General features: G+C 46.9%; 1 protein-coding gene across 1 annotated transcript in view; it reads left to right on the forward strand.

The window, feature by feature from the left end:
• The first annotated feature begins 3,108 nt into the window (after nucleotides 1–3,108).
• LOC149336712 (uncharacterized) overlaps nucleotides 3,109–24,625 on the forward strand; it is a 29,352-nt gene continuing 7,835 nt past the window's right edge. The window contains exons 1-4 of the mRNA XM_089554216.1: nucleotides 3,109–3,236; nucleotides 7,317–7,468; nucleotides 14,424–14,679; nucleotides 16,889–17,055. Coding sequence (XP_089410342.1) covers nucleotides 3,109–3,236; nucleotides 7,317–7,468; nucleotides 14,424–14,679; nucleotides 16,889–17,055 — 703 coding nt within the window. The remainder of the gene's footprint in view (nucleotides 3,237–7,316; nucleotides 7,469–14,423; nucleotides 14,680–16,888; nucleotides 17,056–24,625) is intronic.

Here is a 24,625-nt window from a genome sequence, read left to right on the forward strand (position 1 = left end):
GCGCAGGTGTCCATATTACGGATATTCTTCTATTAATTGGCTTCGTTTTCAGGATGCGCTTGGCTTCCTCTGAAATTCTACCTTTTGCAAAACTTCGTGCGGCTGTTTTTAATTATATGCGCTCGGGTACGGGCACAAGCGAGCGCTGTTGCAACTTCTTCGGCCGTCGTTACGTATCGGGTGTGCGACGAGGCCGTGCTTTTGAATGTGCCTTCTCCATCTACCACTGCCGATACTACCGCTTCACGCATCCCGCTTGTTGCTTCCACATAGGCTACATCCTCGGCTTTCTTCATTTTCATATTTTAGCTAGCTGTGGCCTTGGCCCTGTGCTCTCTGTGTTCTTTATTGTGTACTAGGTGCATGTTTCTCAGTAGGGGTGTGATTAGTAGATTCCTCCTCACGTCTGGGCGGACGTGTTTTTTCGCACGGGCCTCTGTCTGGTCGGAGGCCTCTCCTTGCTATAATTGTTCTTACCATCCTCATTTGGGCTCCCAGATAATAATTTCGACCTCCTGCGGATCTTTGACGTGCACTGACATCGCACAGCACACGGGCGCCTTTTGCATTTCGCCTCCATCGAAACGCAGCTACCGCGGTCGGGCCCGAACCCGGGTACTCCGGCTCAGTAGCCGGGTGTCATAACCACTGAGCCACCGCGGCGGGTAAAAAAAACTACTTTTGCACAATTTTTCGTCGTTTGCAATGCTACACCGCCAGCCACTTTTTCTCTGAAATTTTCATCCGCAAACTTTTGTTCTTGACTACGCAACTGCCGCTCTGCCTGCCTACCGAATTACTTATCACAGTGCCCGCATTACTGAGTCGGTCCACGAGGAGTTCCACGACTGAACAAGCGAAAAGCTCCAGCTTAATGGCGGTTTGTTCGCCAATTGGAACGAAAGTAAAAAGTATCATCCAACTGCTTCGAAAAGCGCTTGATTCGACGTTTTGCAGTCTGGCCCTCATGTACCGCTCGGAACACTAAGCTAGTATCGACAAAAACGTATTCCGAACAGATACAGCCGCAGCTCTGCTCGCAAACAGTACGAAACCAGCTGCTTATGCATGCTGCTTTCGCAGTCCTGAATTCCAGACGGATGGCACGTGGTGAGAAGGTGATGTTCAGGGGCTCGCACGATTTTTTTGTTATGAGTCGTCAGAGAGACAGACGCAGGTGGTGCGAGCGATAGAGTTTTTTAACGATGTTTTTGCCTTACAGTATCGTAGACTCGTGCGACACAGACCCGCACACAGATGTGAAGTCGTCAGGCGAGGTTCAACGAAGGCATTCAAAAAGTTGATTTGTGCGGTGCAATTAGGGCGTTGTCTGTTCGAACAGCAAGTGTAAGTAAACAGTGGCTTTTCCTGCCTTGCCCAAAGGTTTGGAGTTGCATTTCTACCCCCCTCCTGCAATATGCTTTTGGTTTTCGTTTTTTTTCCCACCCTCTTTTGCCTGCATTCCAGGTTGTAGTCTTGTAAACTAGGACAATCCTGGAAAAACGTTTTTGGGTAATGCTTGCGAATCGCCGGAGACATTTTCAGTGTTTACATTTAGTGGGTTATGGATCGCGTAGATCAACAAGCGTTCAGACGACAGCGTCAAAGTGAACTTAATCTTTACCCGACTAGACAGACGTTCATTCATTTTGGACAAGCAGAGGCAAGAAACTTCCACAGTTCATGCAGAAATTCGTGACTGGATACAATTATTCACCAAAGACAATTCTTTTTCCATATGTCAACAGTAAATTCATGAAAAAAAAACAAACAAGAAGTCGCTCCAATCTTCAAGCTTATTTGTCTTCGAGCTTTAATTACATTTTGTGTTTGAAGAAAAATGTTAGGAAACTAGACAGATTTATGGGGATGCGTAGAAAGTTTGTTCCTTACTCAACAAATTTGATCTGAGAGCTCCAGAGTTGCAGAAAAGAAGAATTTAGTTCAAAATTTCAAATACCCCATGTGCGAGGCGTTGTGCAGAAAAGGGGTTAATTTTGTGATTAAAATGTTATATGAAGGATTTTTTCATAATTCGCAGACTTGCCTTGACTCATAAAATGAGGCTTGGATTAGAGGATTCACAAGCCTGGCAGTAGTAATGAGCTGTGAAAGTTTGAACATGTGAATAAAGATGCGTAATTATATGACGAAAATAGTAAATCCGTAGGCCAAAATTATACGTTATACAATCAAAGTAACAAGTAAATTACTGGCATGCAATTTAAAGGAGAGATTTCAATCTTGTAATGAAATCACAACGAAAAAAGGCGGGGTGTTCGGCGGCTAATTTTAGTTGCCAACCTCTTGAGGTATCTTCGTGTTTGTCACTGCTGCAAATTGGGTAGCCTGCTATTCGGAGAACTTACCTTTTAATGATAATAATAATAAAAATAGTAATTTTATTTCCAACAGCTAGCGTTGATGGAGGGGGTGGGAATAAAAGCGATTAATGCTTGATAAAGTTCCCACCAGCTTTACAGCAAGTGAGCAGTTGCATGCGATGGCACTTCGGTCACGACAGCTAAGAACTAATTGAAGAAGAATAAAAAAAAGAAAGAAGAGGCAAAGTTCACTTAAACGTGCGCACGAAATAGCAGTTCGCTTAGGAAAACAAAACGCACATCAACACAACAACAATGCAGTGACCATTCGCAACAAAGATGAAGTTATGAGTTATCGTTATCTGTGAGGAGAGGAATGTCAGCGCACAGTCGGCGCCAGTATTTCGTCATGAGGGATTAAACGAAGGACGGAAGAAAAACACACAGAGAAAAAAATTGATAAGCGTCGGCGAGGGTCACGATCGATACGAGATCCACGTGCTGAGCACTCCAGCGTTCCGATGATCGACCCACCGCGACGGTCGCAACCAAAATGCAGCTGTGCACCTATATTCCTGACGAATTTTTATTTTTTATCTATGCTCGGTATCATGATCCATACAAGACTCGGATGACATGTTTGTTACCCCATCAGAAAGACCGCACTGTTACGAAATGAAGCTAGATGTTGATAAAAGAAGACAGCAAGCAAGACATGAGAGTGTTATGCTGAGAAAAAGATCAAATGTAAGTAAGCTTTCACACTTTGTTAGCAATGCAGTCCATGGCGGCCACCTTGTCGGATATCGAGCACCTCGGGGAGGCCAAGCTGGATGAAGGTGCAAGGACTTACATCTCCATCGGAGCCGGTCAAGGTCACACCCTGAGAGAAAACATAGACGCATTCAAAAGGTGCGCTTTTACTATCCATGCATGCGCAACACATTTGACATAGTTGCTGCAAGTGTTAAACCCAAGACTAAATTTTAAGCGTTAGAGGATAAAACGGAAATTTCTGATCTATTTATTTCTCTCTGCTTCCCTGCTACGCATGTTAACCACGTGATGGCTTTGTGTCGGGCACGGACCGTGCGTCTTATCAAATTAAATGCAGAGAAATTTTAAGGCGAAAGCCTTTAATGCCCCATCGTTGTCGACAGAAGGTTGTCAGCAGAGGTCTCACACTTTTCGGTTGGTCGAAATGGTTATGATGTCAGAGTGCGCGGATTCGCAGAAATGAGGTCACCCACGGATGCCTGACGCCCCCTTTTGGAGCAGACGACAAGTGATAAAATAGTTGTCGTCCGCTCCGACCGGTGGCGTGAGGCGTCCATGGGTGACCACATTACACACTTCATCACTGCGAACGGAGCCATGCATACAACCGAACTCATCGAAGCAGAGAGAGAGTCGTGCTAGAGAAGCAGTCAAAGTCGGCAGTCAAAGTGTGTAGTTGTAAAGTGTAGTCAAAGTGTGTAGTCAAATAAAGCACTAGTGCAGCACAAACAGTCTCGCAGTCAATGCCAAACAGTGAGCCGGGAAAGGCTTTCACCTTGCTCCACTTTAGAGAGCCAAAGTGCCCCCTGAATTTTTCTTCTATTGCTGAACACTACGATGAACCCTTTTAAACACGATGTGCATACCTGCATAGGCAAAACTCGCAGCTCTTTCTGAGAACGTGCTACGCCTTCCGGTGATTGTACTGCTTCAGACGAATTCAAAACTCTTAACATGGTCTGGTTGCGATGCTAATTGCTTTGAGGAGCAGGCCGGAAAAGAATTTCACTGAATATGTCGGTAATCGCTCCTTCTGTGCGGGATAATGAAAGTAAATGTAATTTCTACCGATTTGCCAGGAGGCCTGCGTCCTCAGAGAAATATTATAGGACCCTCGTTAGCACGTGCGTCTAGTTCGCGGAGCTTCAGGCGACACCACGCTAGTGACACAGGTGAGGTACGCATTTCATGGCACAACGCAACTGAAGTGTTCTTCATGGTTTCTACCGAAAGAAACAAATTCATTTCTTTAAACCATGGCAGCAGGTCCTCCGGCATAATCATGTAGTCATAATTTTTCACCCGCTGTAAAATAACCTGATTTTAAATTTCTTCCTTCGTATCATCAGAAAAATTAAAAAAGAATTAAACGTTGCATGACACCTTGAGTATTGAGTACATGTCTGACGAATCCACGTGAATAAAATTGTGAAGCATGCCATAATTTAAAGGTTTTATACCCAGTCTTGTCGTCGCCTGCAGAAAACAGCTGTTCGTTTTTTTTCCATTGGAAACTTGATTGGCTTGCGAGCACGGTTTTGCAAGATAAATTTTTTTCTCACACAGATAGTAAGCAGCAAATACCGGGCAAAATGTGAAGTTCCGAGCGGAACCGCCAAAGTTACTGCAATGCTATCTTATTGCCTCGGCGCACCAAATCCCAGCTGTACTGATTGTAGAGTGCGCGACAAGGACAACAGGAAAGGAGCGAGTCTCGACGTTTCATTTCCGGAGTGAAAAAAAAGTCGCGTTTAATATAAAGGACTGAAACCTCTCATCTCATGTGAAATAGCTATCTCAACCGCATAGGTTTTGTTAATCTTCAGGGACCTTGCACATGTATCCTAAACCTTCAGTACAGACAGTTTGATAAAGTGTTCATTTGATTCGAGTTAGTGCAGTTCAATGCCGTTAGATAGCCCTAGCTATTGCCTTGGCTATAAACAAACCACTATGAAGCGATCATCCGAAAGCCATATCTTAGATCTCATAAGCAGGCGTTATAAGTCACCTTTCTGGCTCCAGGCACTAAGTGAGAACGGCAGAGCATTGCCACAAATGGGCTGTGATACCCTACCGTCGTAGTGCAATGCTTGCAAGGCAGTTCTCACTTTAACATTCTCGTATGAAATATCAGCTCCTCGCATGCTGTGCGCTCTCCTACTCGAATCACATTTTTCTGAGGGCAGCAGGGCTAAAACCTACTACTGGAACTGAGGGCGGTATAAGAAAAATCAGACAAGCTCTGACGTACTCGACAAAAAAAAAAATGAAACGAGGACAGCCCGCCGCGGTGGCTCATAGGTTATGGTGCTCGGCTGCTTACCCCAAAGACGCGGGTTCGAAACTGGCCGCGGTGGCCGAATTTCGATGGAGGCGAAATTCTAGAGGCCCGTGTACTGTGCGATGTCAGTGCACGTTAAAGAACCCCAGGCGGTCGAAATTTCCGGAGTCCTTCATTACGGCGTCCCTCATAGCCTGAGTCGCTTTGGGACGTTAAACCCCAATAAACCAAACCAAACGAACAAGGACAATGGGTAAGCAAGCACCTCATATTAACGTTGATGAAAGGTGAGCAGCCGCACGCAACGAAGTCACGAGATGATGAAGCTTACGAAGGCCGGCCAATGCAGGTAGCAGGCGGCATGACAAGCGCTTCTATGCCAGCGCGCTAACGCAGTAAAACATATTTTTATTGGAAGAAAAGCGTTATTCTCTCCCAGGCAGTCTACGTGAATAGAAGGTTTTTAAATAGTAGTTACTAGTATAGTCTTTAGCCCTGTGCATCTCAAATATATGCTCACGTCTTTTATTCCATTATTATGCTTTCCGCTCCTCTCATTTTCTCAATTACGCTTCACTGACGATGACTGACGTCTCTGGCACTTGGCCCTAGACATCCTTCGAGCTTCGCTTTCATGACCCATGACTATTGACCATGTTTGTTTCGTTTACGAAGATTGTTTGTATAGCGGCGTCCCAGTACAAAATCTCCTGACACTCGATTCATCATAGACCTTGCATCGAAGCAGTTCAGTGAAAGCCTGAGAGGACAAGTGGAACAGGGAAGCAAGCTGTGACATATCGCTGATTTCTTACAAGTCTCATCAGCCCAGAAAAAGAAGAGTTTTGCGCAGCAACACACTGTTTTCTAGAAATGAAATATATTACCAAAGAGTTATTTTCACAATCGTTTTTACTTTGCGTTCTGTTTAAATCTTGCCATTAGTCTACAAGCGCAGCTATACCTCCCGGAAAACGGAAGGTGACTAGACGAGTTGAGTTGATGACAGCCGAGCAGCAATGAAAACGCGCCGCTTATTCTCAAAGTCGCGTTTTCTTCGTGCAGGGCACCAATAGCAGCCGTAGGTAACATGGTAACATGGGCCCATGATGTAGGCGCTTAACTACTTATCTAGGCTTAAGTTATTCAGGCTCTGCTGGTTATCCAACATGGTTATCCCTGTTGGCCACTCTATATGTGTGGACGAGAGGTTTTATGAAAAATCAGTGCAATTCGCTATAAAAAATGTGTCCACGTTGACCTCTTTTCTGTAAGGTATGTAGAGTATAAGGCACGGAGCTTCACGGGAGCTATTAGCTTGGACAAACTTGTGCGGGTACTTTAACGTGCATAGACATCGTAAAGCACAACGGCGCTTTGACATCGGATATCCGTTCAAAATGAAGCCGCCGCAGCATCCGGGATTGGACCTCACGGCCTTGAGTTCAACAATCGTGCGACACGGTAGAGCAAAGGCTGCCAGAACGTATGATCACTATAAATGTCGTCCTTGACGCTTCCGGCAAGAAATATCACTCAAACACTTAGACAGCTTTAACAAATTCTGGCTTCTGTGCTTGTTTATGCGCTCTCTGCTGTCTTCGAATTAGTGAGTTATGCAATGAGCCACATGATTTCAAGTGACCGTGTTTGCCTCTGCAATCTGCTGTCCGTCTCCCCGTCCTGATTCTACCCGCGCGACATACGATTGCAGTGGCGAGCGCACCCCCTATATTGAATGGTTGTTGGAAGTGAAAATTCGTGTTCATAAACTATTCGCGGATAGGGCTTTCTTTATCCGCCACCTTTTTTTTTCCTGGAAGTTATTAAAACTGATGTGCTTGATGTTCGTCTTCGCCACTGCAGGTCTAACCTAAGAGTGCCACTTCTCGTGCCTGCCACTTTCAGTAACGCAAAATCGTGGCGTGCAGGTTCCGCTTCAGACCGCGGATTCTTGTGAACGTGGAGGCAGTGAACACCTCAACCACGTTGCTGGGCCGCACCATATCCTTCCCGGTCGGCTTGGGGCCGTCCGCCGCTCACAAGCTAGCGAACCCCGTAGGGGAGATCGGCACCGCGCAAGGTAAAGCTGTCAAATATGTGCTCCGTAGTCGCAGTTTTCAACTTACGCCAATAGAATCATGGACAGCCTTCCTTTGAATTATTCTCTCGAAGATCTCTTCATCGGCCTGATCATTCACGGGTTTAGCAGAAGCGATTGGAATAGGAAAATGAAGAACACATCTCCCGAGCGAGCGCCATGTTTTCAGTGCCACACTCAGTGAAGTCCTTTTATTATGTGTTCCAAGAAATATTAACTACGGAATACCAACGCTGACGAATTGTGCAAAAAACAGCGCGAACAAATGGGGACGAAAGGAAGAATACACAGGAAGAAGCGCTGACTCTCAACTAAAGTTTAATAACAGGAAACACGCTTAAAAAGGAAACAGAAAACAAAAAACACCAAAACCAGAACGCACGTGCTACTAATTGATATCCAGATATGCAACCTCACAGTTACGCAGGAGCAGGGATGGTTTGCTGACACACAATCTGGCTTCCTTTGCCATATTATACGCCTCGATGATTTCTCTGGTCAACTGGTCGGGGTGTTTGTACAAAATATCAGTACAAAGCAAGGACAGAAAACAGGACAGACACTCTCGGCAATCATCAACTAGATTAGTGGAGCGATTAGATTCTAATGAATTGAGATGTTCTCCGAGTCGTGTGTTAATACAACGTCCCGTTTGCCCAACGTATATCTGACCAGAAGACAGGGCGATTTTATAAACTACCCCTTTGGAGCACGCCACAAATCTTTTGCCGTGCTTAACACCACAAGACGCTACAGTACAGGTTTTTTGGGATTGCGGGACTTATTTTCTACCAACGGGGTAGAAAAGGGATATTTTCTAAAGGGGTAGTTTATAAAATCCCCCTGTCCTGTGGTCAGATATACATTGGTCAAACGGGACGTTGTATCAACCAACGACTCGAAGAATATGTCAATTCACTAGAATCTCTCCAAGAGAATTTTATTGGACCCCGTGGTTACACGATAAGGGACCACAGTCCCTCAAAAAATACAAGAGTACAGTTCGCGACTAGTGTCGCTCGATTACGGAAAAGCGATCACTCAAGACACGACGGCGACTCCTGTCGCCCTGCAAACAAAAGTCATTCACTGCACGTAATAATGTCCACAGTGTCCATAATGTCCGGATGCCGCGGGGGAAGCACGCTCCCTAACTAAATAAGAAACGCGCAACAACACCGCGCACTGCACACACTCAATAAGGCAGGAGCCGTACGGTCACGCGGCCCCTGTCGACGGCGATGAAGCGAGTGCTCCAAAGCCGAAGGAACTCTTCCTCGGGGAGCATCACTCGGTCCAGGCAGGCCTGTTGGAAGAGGCGCGCCCGAACCCGCTGGAGCAGGGGGAACATGGCTCGCTGCGGTCGGCCCTGTAGAGACGCGACGCCACGCTGGCGCCACAACACAAAAGCGCCCACAAAAAGGAGCAGGCGCACAAAAAAGTCGCGCGGCCTAGTGCGCGCGTCGAGAGTTACAAAAAACATGCGGGACAGAAGTCTCCAAAAAGTGCGCGCCACGACGCACTCGAACATGGCGTGCTCGAGGGTCTCGGTCGCACCGCACTGGGGACACCGCGAAGAAGGAGCGATACCCCACGCGGCGATGCGGACCCCCGTCGGAAGGACACTCCAACCTCGCAGCCAGCCGAAGTTGCGGACGTCTGGTGGTAACGTGTGTGACGTCAAGTCCCGCCACCGTACCCGCCTGCTCCGCTGTAGCTGGTCGGGTGTAGCCTCCTGAATTGCCAGGAGCTCGCAAACGCGGGAGGCCTGCGTCTCAGAGACGTCGACCTCGGGCAGGGTGGCGGTGAGGGACTCGGCCGTCCGGCAGACATACCGGAAGAACCCCGGCTGCTGTTCGGCTGAAGGACCTGTGCAATTACCAAAAAAGAGGCGCCGCGAAGTCCCGAGAAGGTAGGCGAGGAGCCCTCTCCCCGGGTAGTCGGTGGCGTTGACTAGGTCGCGGACGCCTCGAACAGCAAGGACGCTGCACATAGTGCGCAGGTTGTGCAGGCTAAACCCGCCCATGCTCGTGGGAAGACGGAGGAGCGCACGAGCGACGGACTCCGTCTTTCCCGCCCAGAAAAAACTGCCACATAGTGTGGCCAAACGACGCGTAAAAGTGCGCGGCGGGCAAGCGACGCGGGCGATGTAAAAGAGCGACGAGCACACGGACGATCTTATCACGAACGCGCGCTCTGACGGCGAGAGATGGAAATTCGCTGCCACTGCCAGACGTCGCTCTGCGGTCGCTCTCAACTCGGACCACGTTTCTCGGGCCACCTCCCCTGAGGAGAGGAACACGACACCTAACATCTTTACCGCCGATACCCACTCTACGTCGCCCAGCAGGTCCGACGAAGGGAGCCAAAGCGCAAAGCTTTGCTCTTGCTCCTGTTAAGCAGGGCTCCAGACAGCTCGCTATAACTCGAGAAAAGCCGTAAACACGCTACGTAGCTGTCCTCGTCCCGCAGAAACAGGGACACGTCGTCGGCGTAGGCGGAAACCTTGACCTGACCTTGACCTGGTAGGGGGAATCCGCGCACCGATGGACTCACTGCTATGCGGCGCAGGAATGGGTCCAAGCATAGGACGAACAACATTGGCGACAGGGGACAGCCCTGTCTAATGCCGCGTTCTATACTAAACGGGTCGCTTAACGAGCCGTTAAAAAGCAAACGGGCTGTGAGGCCCGAATACAGCTGCTCTAAACGCTCCACGAACTCTGGCGGAAAGCCGAAAGCCCCGAGGACGCCGAATAGGTAGCGGTGCTCGACACGATCAAAGGCTTTAGCCTGATCGAGCGAGACGAAACAACCCGGGATTCCCGTTCTGGAGGTGAACGTGAACAAGTCACGCGTTAGTGCGAGAGACGAGAAAACCGAGCGTCCGGTCACACTGCAGGCCTGCGCAGGGCTTACAAGCACCGCTAAAACCTTGCTCAACCTTTTGGCCAGCAGTGACGCCACGATCTTGTAATCTGCGTTAAGCAGAGTGATCGGGCGCCACGCCTGCGGGTCAGATGGGCACCCGCCAGAATCTAATCACTCCACTAATCTAGTTGATCATTGCCGAGAGCGTCAATACTGTTTTCCGTCCTTGCATTGTACTGACATTTTGTACAAAAACCCCGACCAGTTGACCAGGGAAATCATCGAGGCGTATAATATGGCAAAGAAAGCCAGATTGTGTGTCAGCAAAACATCCCTGCTCCTGCGTGACTGTGAGGTTGCATATCTGGATATCACATAGTAGCACGTGCGTTGTGGTTTTGGTGTTGTTTGTTTTCTGTTTCCTTTTTACGCGTGTTTCCTTTTATCAAACTTTATTTGAGAGTCAGCGCTTGTTCTTTTGTATTCTTCTTTTCGTCCCCGTTTGTTCGCGCTGTTTTTTGCATAATGTATCCCCAACTCGCCCGCTTAGCTACCCTGCTGATAAATTGAAAGAGAAAAAGGTTTAATAAGACATTATGTTCCGGCTCGGGGATTTAAGCAAATATGATATGATGCTGGAGTTTGTACGGAAGGGGTAAGGCGGATACCCAACGCACAGGCCACGTGGGCTAACAGCGACCGTAGTGTGTAGGCAGAGTGGAGCAGGTGGAGCTTACCACCTCTCCAAGAAGAAGCGCAGCTCTGGCAGGAGAAGTTTTGGAAGTAAGTTGGTAGCGAAAGGTGCAGCTTTACGGGGTAGTTGGTAGGTGAGCAACGGCGACACAACTCAACAGATGAAGAGGATGACATCCGCACCGCCAATCGTGACATACTTGCGACTTTTGCATTTTAACACACTTGTAGTTGCTGCGAAAAAATTTGCACGGTAGTGGTTGGAAAATCTCCATGGGGCTGCTTAAGTTGACCCATGGGATAAAAACAATTGCGGCCAAAACGAAGAATTGCTGGTAAAACAAAAACCAACGCAGAGGGACAGGTTAGCACAATCGCAGAGGAGGTAAACTGGATTCCCCGTAAAACAGCTTATGCACCCACTTTCAGCCTTTGACAAAAGTTTAGACTGGGGGGGGTTTTGCTTTTTAGCCACACCGTCTGGCAAGTAATGCATTACTTTCTGCGGTCCTAGTCTCCTGAAGTTAAGATCTCTGGCTCTGTTAACTAAAGTCGGCAAGACTTTCGCAAAGACTAGAGGAGCCCCACTACAAAGCTTGCAACCAAATCCTCTGGTCTATAAACTGCTCACAAAGGCTCGACCCGATGTGGCCCTGTGTTTCAACTTGTTTCTGTGCGTCGCATTTAACATGATTAGCGGTCAGGACTCTGTGCCGTTGAAAAGCGGGTGTCGTCAACGCCGTCCGCGGCGTTGGCCATGAGCGAAAAATCCACAAAAAATCTCGAGACGATCAGCCTAATGGGCAGGTGGGCCGCCTAGGTGACATGACCTCGTGGCGTCATCACGACCTGCCCATCGGATTGTGAACAAACTGACCACCATGGTAGGCGGTAGTTTAATCAAAGATTGGTCAGAAGAGGTTGCTCGGGAGGAGCAACTTTGCTCTCACAATGGCAGCACCTGCTGTCGCAGGTTAATGGCGCATCGCTTAACCGCTGCTGCACTGTCAGATGGGGTACGATAACTTCCAGCGATCTACGAATGCAGCGTATGATCCATTCCGCATGCATGGGCAACAAGCCATTAACGCTTTCGCATCACGCCCTCCAGGCGGATCTTAGCTGTCCCCTTCATTTTTTCTCTGGTGCGCTGCAATTCGTAATGGTCCACAAACTACCTAGCACCCTTACGCTTAGGGCAAGAATGCTTGAGAGGAATGATGGCGGCACTACCACAGCTATATAAGGCAATCGTCGTCTAGCTAGTCGCATGTTGATTCCTCATTCACTCATATAGTTTCTAGTTCAAGAAAATGGCAGCTAGTGGGCCAATCAACAGTGTGTGGCTGCCTTTAGCAAAGAGCTAACAATCTGTCCATCAGCAATGAATATACTGACGAGTATTGACGAGGAATACTGACGAATATTGGAGTCAAATTGCGAATAAAAATTGATATTTGATCAGCCAAAAGTATTATCCTCGTGCAAAGTGTTGTGAATAAAAAAATTTTGCTTTCTTAATTTTAAATCCGAACGAACACCTATGTTCAGAATCTATAAGAACAGATAAAATTCCCGGTATGCTACACCACACTTGAAATCCTATAAAATAGTTTAATAGCTCACTATTTTTGCACGGAAATTTACGTTCTATCGCGGACAATTAAACATGTAAAGACAGAGTGATGACCTGCAATTACTGGTGGCGCCGTGTAGCTACGAGAACATACTTGTAACGAAGCACAAACCATAAATTATATACCTGGAACTACAGCAGCGTGTTAGCTGCATTAAAGAGTTCGAGGTAGGATGGTTTGAAGGAATCATAAATTAGTGAACTGACAGCGAAACATCCAGACGAGAGTGCGGACAGGCGCTTCTTCTCGTCGCGTTGTTCTTGCATGATTACGTATGTTGCCGTACCTACATACAGCTGGTATCAAATTTTCGGCTGTGCTCTGTTATTTCATGTTAGCTTGCTTATCAGAGTTTCTAATGGAAGTACATATTTACTGCTCCTGAATGATTTATGGCTAGCTTTCGCATTAATCATACTACATAAAGCTTGAGTGATTGCGTCAATGGTTTTTTTAACATATATGAGAAAATGTGAAGCTCGATACCAAACACAGAGACAGGAAGCCAAAAAATGTATTAAAAACGACGATCACTGAGGCAGTGGTCCTAGCCACCGCAGGTTTAAGGGCCCGAATCAAGTCGCAATACATTCTCAAATAGTTCACACTGTGTTTCAAGGGCTGAAAACGTCTAGCACATGCCGGTAACTCAAAAGGGACGTCCCGCAGTTTACGTTCGTATGGGCTGAATAGAGCCTCAAATTTTTAAGCAATCCCTGCAATACTCGCCCCATTCGCGGTATAGATTCTTTTTCTCATTACTGAAAATTAGCCCCACTCCCACCCTGTTCCTCTCGTGACAAAACAGAATAATAATTTCGCGAGCCGAAGGGCGGGGATTTGTCTTGCATAAGTCGGCAACTCAAAAACTGCATTCTAACAGTTACGCTTGCAGCGGATAACTACAATCGCCAATTCCGAAGGGATCCCAATATAAATCACAGTAGAAACTCGCCGCAGTGACATTATAGTTTGCTGTTTCATGACTAAGAATAAACCTTGCGACCACCTTCCGCCATTCGTGACAATATGCAATAAGAATGTCCTTGTCCTTGTAGGCTGTCCTTATCGAGACTAAGAAACAATATTACTTCACATTATGCCCAGCTGTCATGATAAAACCTAATGATAACGTTAGGACGCAAAATTGCAGAATTTCACAATTTTTAACACTAGTTTATTTTAACAAAACTTCTGATTGGGCTAGATGGTGCATAGCTTATTTTGAGCGCCTGTCCTGTGTCTTTCCTCTCTTGTGTGCGTGTTGTTGTGCGCTTGATTTCGTTTTAACACTAGTGTTGAAGAGGACGAAGCTAAAAATCTGCCTATCCATAGTGGCGTAAACGCAGCAAAGCTCTCATTTCAAATATCTGGTAGCAGCCTTATTGCGTACTTTTGGGGTTACTTCTCTTGTATTTTGACAAAGTAGGCTCTGCTATTTTCTCTTCCCATCTGAACAGTTCACTTTAAAAGACCGAATTTCACACGGGGCTTACTTTTTGGCCCAGTGTTCATAGCTTAGCTGACCACTATCCAGCATCACAGTGACCGAACAGCACATGTACGGTTCCCTGGACTTGGTTCAAACAAGACTGCTTTCAGCAGTAACATTGTCCAAGTTACGTTAAAGTGACGGGGCCATTACCTTTATTATCGCGGACCGGTTTACAAAATTTCTCGCCCTTCTTTCAGCCGCCCCAGAGTCCGAACACTGTTTGTACTTTCTCGTACCACAGCGGCACAGGCAGCCGGAACAGTGATGATCCTGAGCTCCCTGAGCACCGTGTCCCTGGAAGACGTGAGGGCAAGTGCTCCCGACTGCGTCCTCTGGCAGCAGGTGTACATCTTCAAGGATCGTTCCCTCACCGAGTCCGTGGTCAAGAGGGCGGCAGCCCACGGCTACGCGGCCATTGTGGTCACAGTGGACTCGCCCGTTCCAGGAGACGGAGTCGCGCGCCTCCAGTATTTGAGCCGTCTACCAGAGGGCTTGAGGTTCACACTTCCTGGTTTATTCAATGCATACGCGTATTGAAATTGCCTAAAAATGATAGAGAACAATCCAGGCACACGTCCCAAAGTTCAGTACCGTAGCAGGACCTTTTTCAAGCCCGTTTAACCCGCTATGTGGAAACGTCGTTCATTTTCTACGCTATATGCGGTCACTTTGGTCGAAAATTGGTTTTTGATGAAAGGAAATGGCGCAGTGTCTCGCTTCTCGGTGCACACCCCAACCACGCCGTGAGGGTAGAGAGGAAGGTGGGAGCAAAATAACCGAGAAAGAGGTGGTGTGCCCCTCCAGCAAACTGAGGTGCGTCTGTTGAACTGCAACGGCTACTGCTGTAAGCGGGGAAACTTGCAGATGCACATACTGAATTTGGACGGTAATTCGGACGTCATAGCTCCACAAAAATCTAGTGACAAGGCAAAACCGCCGGGCTATAAGGGGTATTAGCCGCCAGGAAGCGACACAGGGAGCGCATCGGTCTTTTTCGCAACCATTTTCTAGCCACCGGGAGGACTGCATCCTACTGGTGATAGTATCTAAGAACAAAGTGGACGGCAAATTTTTGTGCAGAACGTGTACAATTCTCCTAAGGATAACGAAACAGCAAAACCGTAGCTCCTGATTAAAACTAAAAGACTAGTTGCAAGGCCCATCTGATAGCTGTAGGGTATTTCAACGCGCCGAGCCGTGAGTAGGGTCATATCAGGGCTAGTCCGAAGGGTAAGAGGTTGTAGCAGGTTATTCACGATTTGGGAATGACGCTCCTACATAACCCACAAGCACACACACGGATATGAATCGACGTATGCGTGATGCCTATCCAGATCTTACGTTGGTGCAGTGAATCCAAATCGCCAAATAAACGGACATGTGGCAGGAGGCAGTGATCACTACATCCTGTCCACGCTGTTTCGGACTGCAAAACATAGGACAAGTTGATGAGGATTGAGATCACGGACTAGGACAAATTCAGGAAAGTCAGGGAAGACACCGCGGACTAAGAGATTGGGGACTTGGAGCGTGGACCAAGGTGCTCAAAGAGGACGTAAGGGGAACCACATAGGAGAGCCCAGTCGGGGAAGAAAGGCGCATTCCCGATTATAAGCTTCTCCACATGCGCCAGGCGCCATGTAGTCTCATGAGACGGAGTAAACAAAAACACAACGGAGATTTGAGAAGGCGGATTGCTAAACTAGAGGAGATTGAGGCGTACACGCTTGCGCTCCAGGATAAGCAGTGGCAACTTGCACTGGATCTTCTTGATCCGACGCAGGCCAAATAGGAGCAAAGAAACCAGATGGCGAGGCTTGTGAACCAATACAGAGGATCTGTGGAGCATTTCGCGGAGATCTTAAGTGTCGGTGCATTAACAGTACGAGGGGGGTCGACTACCAGACTACAGGGGAAGGAGAAACCCTGAACTAGAAGCGGACTTTACGCTGGCGGAAGTGGATTTTTCCATAGGGCAGCTCCGCACCACGTCAGCGTCCAGACTGGACGGGGTGACGAATAAGGTCTTGAGGAAACGTGTGGGTTGGGGAGAGGGAGGGGAGCCGGTCGCTGAGGTCCAGACAATCTGTATCCCAGGGCTGTACTTGCAGGCGAAAAGGATAAATACGGAGGCGTTGGAGAGGCTCGAAAAGACGGTCAGTGCAACGATAAGACTCACTAGGAGAATAGCCGACCGGAAAAGGGAGGCCCAGGACAGAGACGTGTAAGCTGACGGTGGTGGTGATGGTGGATACGTGTCCGGACTTAGCCTTACTGCGTGTTTGAGGTGTCCACTGAGATATACGACAGTTACTGCACCATTTTCTTTCCTCCAAAGCGAGTTTCCTTGAACCCTTGCTGTATAAAGCCATTACAGCTATCACTGTCGGAACTTTCTTGTCTTCGAGACAATTTCTTCAATGTAACATGCTTGTTCATGTCAAGAAGCTTGAGCCTTGGCTACAGCCTTGGCTGAACGCTAATGCTTACTTAAAACTTCAGTGCTTTTTATAGCTATTTGTATTGGGATATAGTTATAAAACATAAAATATTAAAATAATGACACAAATTTATGGTTTTTCTTACTCATAATTTTATGCCCAATTAACTTTTGACACTGAGGGGGATTTCAACCACTAGGATTAATTGGACATGGCACTGCGTTAGAGTATTAAAATGAAAAATATGCCTTTGGTGCCTTCGCAGCTTCGCAAATGTGCAGGCATGTTTCGAGAACAGCACGTGCTGTACTGAGACAGATTACAGCCTATATTCGCCTGGAATGGACGCTAAGGGTAGAGCCACTTTGAAGGATCTGCAGTGGTTGTGCAGCCTTTCGGAGCTACCCGTGGTTGTCAAGGGTGTTCTCACCGGTGAGTAGTGCATTTCAAGCGTAGTGCACCAAAATGATACTACGTTTCTTTCATAAGTTTATAGCTCGAAAACCCTTCTGGCTGCACTTTTCTGGTTTCAGCGGTGTGTGTCTGTGTATGTGTGTGCAGACTATGAATAGCAAATGTAACTTGCTCACTGGATCAGTGGGCACCTCAGTCGCTTTGTGAATAGGTGGTATTGTTGAGGGGGGAGGCATTAATTTAAGGTCATTTACAGGTGACAGTGAGGACGGGCCTTAAGGGCCAGTTCCTTACAAATTCTATGAGGGGTCCCTAGTCCGGGACCCCTGTGGCTTCCGCGGCAGCTCGGGCGCTAGCCCCGAGAGCTCATTGGCTCTCTAAGGTAGGGCAGCCGGGCAGGTCAGCCTGCCAGCTCTCTCGGGTAGGGGGAGGAAAAACGAGGTAAGCGGGGCGCTGTCCACCTACAAATTCAGGCAGTTAAGCGCCTTTCATCTTTGAAAAGCAGCGGAAGGTTTATACACCATTGATTTGGAGAAGGAAAGGCGCCTAACTGGTTCGCTACGTCAGTCAACACCTTAATGCGCTTTGAGATACGAAGTGGCGGTGGTCAAAAACTTTTATCACCGATTAAATAATTAGAGAGGTGATTGGAGTAGGGCCCTATTGGCGCCTTTCCTTCACAATAGTAAGTGTAGCCCCTATTCCGAGCCCAATTTAGAAGCAACACCTGCCGCGTCCGTTGAACCAAGGCATTTTGTGTCTTGAGGTCTTGACAGCCGAGCGGGGCCGTCTCCCAGTCATCTCTGGTAGAATTGAGATTTGGGGGGTATATAGGCTTTATTGGCACGCCTAAACCATGTGGAAGGTGTCAGCCACTTCCCCACAGAACTCGCACGCGTCATCAAAGGATGTGTTGAAATGTTTAAGCACCGCCGGGCACAATACAGTGTTAGTGAGAATTTTGATGATGATGCGCAGGTCCTCGCGATCCAGTACCTTACAGGGGGCCGTGTAGTGCCGGTGCTCCTCCTTGTAGTAATCGGTGATGTGTTGTGGAAAGTAATGGCCAGATTGTCTGATTGGGAGTACCCTTCCAAGGACAGGGAGATAGCCCGGTGAGAGAGTGCGCGGGCGGCCTGATCGGCCTATTCGTTTCCCTGGAGTTCCTGGTGACACGGGGGCCCAAATCAGGTTGCGGGAAGTGAAGCTCCGTATGGGCGGTGGTGTCTACCAGGAAAAAAAACCGTGCTTAGGAACAAAAACCTTAGTGCGGTGGGTTCGGCGCGACCCAGGGGCCAGCGTGTCCCGAATTCCTTAATTATAATACAATTTTGCCCCCTTTCTCTTTCGCACAATATTTCGGGCTTAGAAATGCTAAACCACCAGTAATTTTTTATGCTGAAACAACCTAGCTGTTAAAGAGTCACGACAGTTATTACGCTACTGACAGATAGTTGCCATCAAAGCCCCGCCAGCGTTCACAGACATTCAGTGTTATGAACCCCGTTAGTCATAATTTTATAAACATCACGTCGCAACAATGCAGAGAGGTTATTTGCATGCAACCCGCAGCTTCCCTCACTACTCAATACATTCGTTAATGTATTGCCAAGGAATGCATCCCAGGATACCGCAGTTACTGCAATGCGATGCCACAGTCACATACAACAACCACGGCATGGACTCTTTCTGTCAGGCACGTCTGCAATTCTACAATCCCTACGTCCAAACTAGCGTTATTACAGTTGGCTTATTTGATGGAGCATGACCTCTCAAATCAGTGCAAGACATTAGGATGAAAACGAGACACTCTATTACATTTGGTGGGTGTGTGTCCTATGTACTGTTTTGCACTGTTACCTCAGGTATTATTGCACATAACCTTTGCCTCTAACCTGGAGACGTCACTAGTAACGTATTTGCTTGCTGTTAGTCAAACACTCTCCGTAGACCGATGGTACCTGGTATTTAAAGAAAAACTGGAACAAAAAGTTTTATTTTATTTTTGCACGTCTCCATTTTATGTTTTTAACCAGTCTGCCTGCGTTCCCTTTCGAAAGCATTCATCATCTTGCATTGGTTTGAAAAGTTATTTCTTTTTGTGTGTGTGAAAATGCTTTTTGGTGACGCGCAACAATTGTGTGATTCAGGCAGAACTTCAGAATATTTTCCATTCGGAGAATTCTCAGTTTTTCAGAAGGTTCTGGAAAAGCTGTCGGTGGAGGGGAATGGAAATCTTCTAGCGTTTTGAGAAAATGTAGAGAATTAGCAATGAATTTTTTTCCATAGAGGCATTTCTTACAAACTTTAAAGACGCACCCAGGGCGAGGCACAATTCACGCTGCAAATTCAGAAAATAAATCGAGAGAGCAGAGCAATCGGCGAGTGCTGATTGCGTTTCTTTGCAGCCGCCTCTCAACTTACGACATTTGTTGCCACTTTTGCGCTAAGCCTTTACGCGTCCCCTTTTCCTCAGAACGATGCGAAAAAGATTCGAAGACGCGGCCGACACGGTGGTCTGCACTTTCCTGCGCTTCATCACTTGATGAAATGTCGACGTTACTGTTCAACATCGTCGATGATGGTGACGATGGCGACTCTTAGGTTGTCTGCAGAAAATTAACTGAGCGACCAGACAGCGGTTTCAACTTGTACCAATCCTAGCGCTGTCTTTCAAGTCTCGTCTTTACACTGGTCGGTTTCTAGAAACTAGTTTGTAAGGGCACCGCAGCATAAGCCATATGCGATAGCATGACTCAGCCACCTCAATCCCAAGTCAGGGGCTCAAGCTGTCATTAGCGGCTTATACGATTTTCCAAGGATCAACTTTTCAAGACCAAGTTTTAGGGCATGCAAAATGAAAGAAAACTTAACTGTGCACCACTGTCCAGCTAATACAGACGCCAGCGCCAGATCCTCCCATAGCGGTAGGAGGAAAGTTAACTGGAGCGCATTAGCGTCGTCATGACAACGCTATCGAGGAGAAAAAAAAATATAGCCGATTTAATTTGGTTTGGTTTATTGGGGTTTAACGTCCCAAAGCGACTCAGGCTATGAGGGGCGCCGTAGTGAAGGGCTCCGGAAATTTCGACCACCTGGGGTTCTTTAATGTGCACTGCCATCGCACAGTACACCGGCCTCTAGAATTTCGCCTCCATCGAAATTCAGCCGCCGCGGCCGGGATCGAACCGGCGTCTTTCGGGTCAGCAGCCGAGTGCCGTAACCACTGAGCCACCGTGGCGGGGCTTTTAATTTACTTGACCAAATGCGGAGTATGTGCACTAGCATGTCGCTGTTTCATTCCTCTTTCGGTTCGAAGCTAGGGTTTCAAGATGAGGCTTCAGGCAAAGATCGAAGAAATCGGTGATTGAGGACATTAGTGGTAGTGAACTATAAAATTTTAAGCCAGCTTAACGCAGTTTAAGAGAGCATTGCAAAAGCGGTGTGTTCTGGATCCATTGTGCACCGATAGTTGATAAGGACGACGACGTGCAATACACAACGCGAGATAGTGGCAGTTCAACACGATGGGTCATCGCATACCCCAACTATATTGGACGAAAGCATTTTTGAGCGGGAAACCGTTGATGAACGCATTTTTTCTTCATATAATGTAAGATTTCACCATAAAAATCAACATATCCGCAGGTCACCCGACGGCAGTTTTGTATTTTTTTTTTCTATTGACGTTTTTGTTATCGTCAAAAGCGGTCCCTATTTGTTTTCTATGGCAGTCTTAACTGTCCGATGCGATTGATCGAAACACTCTAAAAGAAAGTTTTTGATGCATATCGCAAGAACGAACCATTGCCTTCAATATTTCCATAACATTATTATACAATTTTCAAATTTTAAAAATTTTCGTTCCAGAATATTGGACAGGATTGCGGCGATAGCACTACCGTAAAAGTAGAGCTTCAGCGGTTTGCAGCGGTGACATACAAGGAAGACTTGATAAGGTCTAGGTCCATAGGTTTCTGGAGGTGTCTTTACAAGGCAGACTACTCTTGCAAAGGAAAGAATGTAAATTCAATAAGGAGGTCGCACCTACCGTGGTGCTCCTGGTATTCTTGATGCCCCCTCTGACTATTATCGGACGCTCTTTTTTGAAGTTATGGAGACCAAAAATGTGGGATAAGGTCACTGTTGGATACTCTAAGCCTTTCTTCGACTTAACGATTGATATGACTGCCGCCAGACGTGGATGACGAACGAAGAACGTTTATTGAAAAGCGCGCAGCAATATAGAGGCCCGAGCGTAATGATAACGCGGCACTGAATCATGATTCGAAAGACCGCAGTGACGTCACAGCCCACCGTCGCGCTATCACAACGATGAGCAGCGTGCTGTAGTGAAGGGACATATCACTTTGGACAAAATTAATCTGCCCTTTCCATCCTGCAGGGTCAGAAAGTTCTTGGTCGAGATGGTATGACTAGCGAGTTCTAAAAAACATTTTCCCTTTGCCTTGCAGCTGTTTTGGTGGAGCTTTTTCGGGCATGCTATGATGTTGATTATCTGGCTCCACCTTTCTATTCGGAGCTTACTAAATTAATTACAAAAAGCAAACGTACCAATCAGTTCAAAACAGTTGAAGGATATTGTCCAGTTTCCCTCTGTAGTGTAGGTCACAAACTTTTTTGGTAAGGCTCTCTGCTGTCGTCAGCAGCTATTTTCGCTGACTTAATAAGTCAGGTCTGTGGTAACACAGGCCGCATTATCTAATCCAATATTGATATTACACTTCAGTATTGAAAAAATTATCAGATAATAGTGGCCAAGTAGCTTTTATTCAAAATGACCCTGCCAAGGCTTTGATAATGTTCGCCATGATTTCTTGTTTAGAGCTTAGAATTCGGAAAATATTGGTCATGTTTCGCTCAAGGGCATAATACTGTGCTATAAGGAGTACCACACAAGGCTAATTGTTAACCCAACGCTAACCAACCACCTATGATTGAAATCATCTGTTCGCCAAGATTTTTCGTTATCGCATTTGCTGTTCGCCCTATATCTTGAACCCTTTTGCCTCAGTATTATAACAGCGTAACTATGCGTGGTATCTCTCTGGCTCAATGAGAAATTATGATTTTAGGTTATGCTGGTTACGTCACTCTCTTCTCTTCTGACAAAAAGAGTGTACCTGAAGCAATTTTGAACAATTTTTCGAGTTATCAGATGCAACTCCAAAGGATTTTGGTTGGCTCATTTGGGTGCGAGGCCAAGTCATTTACGTGACGTAAGCTGAGACTGCGGCACGTTTCACCACCTAGAGGTTCCCTGCACCAAATTCGCAAAAACGGAGCCTAATAGAGGTAAACGTAGCAGGGGCGGCAGAAAGTTAGGTGGGCGGATGAGATTAAGAAGTTTGGTGGGACACGGTGGGCCCAGCTGGCAAAAGAAAGGGCTAATTGGTGAGACATGGGAGGGGGCTTTGCACTGCAGTGGGCGTAGTCAGGCTGATGATGATGATAGTGATGATGAATGAGATTCACAAATTATGTCATGAGACCCCAAACGCAGGCTTGGAGGAGTAGGAAACTATCAGTGTTTGCTCTGAAACATTTTCATGTGTGCAAAAATTGCCTACGTGCTGCAGGTTCTCCACTGTACAAAGAGGAAAGTGCATGTGATGCATAGAATATTTTCTGCCTTCGCATGGTGCCTGTTTCTTTCTTTAGAGTCTTGGAATAGGCCTTGTTCACTTATTCATGCATAAGCTTCTTTCACGTTCTTTTCTTTTCCAAACCTGGCAGACCTCTCCTTTTAGTAGCTATGTCTATCAGGCGTCTTAGTGCTTATTGGCCTTTCCTATTCGCACGGACTGGGCCGACTCTTGAGAGGCATTCATGAGGATTCCTTAAGATAGTTGCTGATACCTATAAATTCCTCACTGTGTGCTTTTCGCTTGATTACCGGTAAAGCCTCTCCAGAAGGTCGTGACTCACGTACTTGCAAAGCATTCGTTTGCTATAGAGTTGTATCGGCAGCCTTATATGAAGTTTTTTGACACTCAGTGTTTTAAAGCATGTTGAGCGTATGCCAATTTCATCTGCTGCAAAACTATTCTTCTTTAAACTGCACACATCGACGCTACCTGTCAGAGCATGGCTTCACACCAAAGAGATCTTTGGGCCATGCATGCTGAATTTGTCCCTGTGCAATACGCCAGAGTCCATTGACCACTGTTTTATTCTCTGAAATGGTGCTATGTTTTTCTCGGATAAATTACAAAGAATACTTAAGAAGAGCATCGAAATCACACACTGCAGTACCAGTTTTTGCCTCTTGAGAAAAACTGCCCTTTATCTTGTGATCTCTTTATGCTGATGGGGATATTCATTGTTCCGTAAGCAGTGCACTTTGGTCGGGGAATATATGCTTCCTTGGAAGAGCCGCCTAGCTGGCTCCCCTAAATACGTGTGTGTGCCTCCCAGAATTTGAAGTTTGGGAAGGTGGGGCCGTGATGGGGTATATCGGGCTCGTATTATGCAATCCGGTGTTTCGTGTTATGGACGCCATCAGATTTCCTTTCCGACTGTGTTTCCATGCAATGAAAAAAAGGCGGCGATGGCGCAGTTCCCTCGTGCAGTGGCCCGCAAAGCAGATCTCATCTCAGTGGGTTTAAAACTAGGCGCGGTAGATACGGGCAAATTTATTTTGTTTTTGTAGGTCTAGCTGGCTTCTCCCAAAAAGACAATCAGTTTTTCCATGATAGGAACTCAAAGTGCTGGCACACTAATACTTCAAATCCAGCAGCTTGGTATCCCCGTGCCTCAGACAACTGAGCCACCACCGCTTCTTATCACGCTGCGTGCGTTGACAGAAATCACTCACTTTTAAACACCTGTTCTATGGCACTCACGACGTGCGCTGGAGTAGCTTAAACCGAAACTACCAGAGTTTCCAACCCATTGCATCGACCCTCACAACGGATCGACCAGTTATGACGTATATATGGTAGTCAGGATGAGATGGCACTAGGCTCAGTTGTAAATGTCACGTAAGAGATACGAGATGCGAATTCATGCTAACCTATTACTTGTTTGTTTCCTTTGCTTCCGTTATTAGGACGTACTGACTGAATCAGGCATGAGAGCCCCATTCGTCATTCTGAAGCGAAAGCTTCCCTATTGGACCTCGGCCTTCAATCAGGGACCATGTCAATTTGACCTTCAGCTGCGTTAGAGCTGAAATCATGAAAAAGAGATAAAGAAATTGAGCAAATATTCTTGACTGGGAGTCGAACCCGTGGCTGCGCGAACAGATCTCCTTTAAGCGCCGGTCAGCGGCCCTTAAAAAAAACTAGGCTATCGCCTCAGCCAGCACGCGTCGTGTTAAACTGCACCACACTCTCGCGCTGTGCATTGGACAGCGTCGTCTTCATCAACTTCCATCTGCTCCGTCCGGCGGCACTTCCTGCTCATGGTCGTCTTCTAGGTAGCACAAATCCGTGCTTTCAGTCCGACTCGGATGTAGTAAACATCTGTATTTTTTGCACTTAAGCACGTGCACTTAGTTGGTTATGGCAGCCAAATTATCTCACGGGTGGCTCCGGAGTGAAGTACATGAATCGCGGAAAACGAA

This window comes from Amblyomma mixtum, chromosome 7, assembly GCF_055824585.1.
Source record: "Amblyomma mixtum isolate Tamu chromosome 7, ASM5582458v1, whole genome shotgun sequence".
NCBI lineage: Eukaryota > Metazoa > Arthropoda > Arachnida > Ixodida > Ixodidae > Amblyomma > Amblyomma mixtum.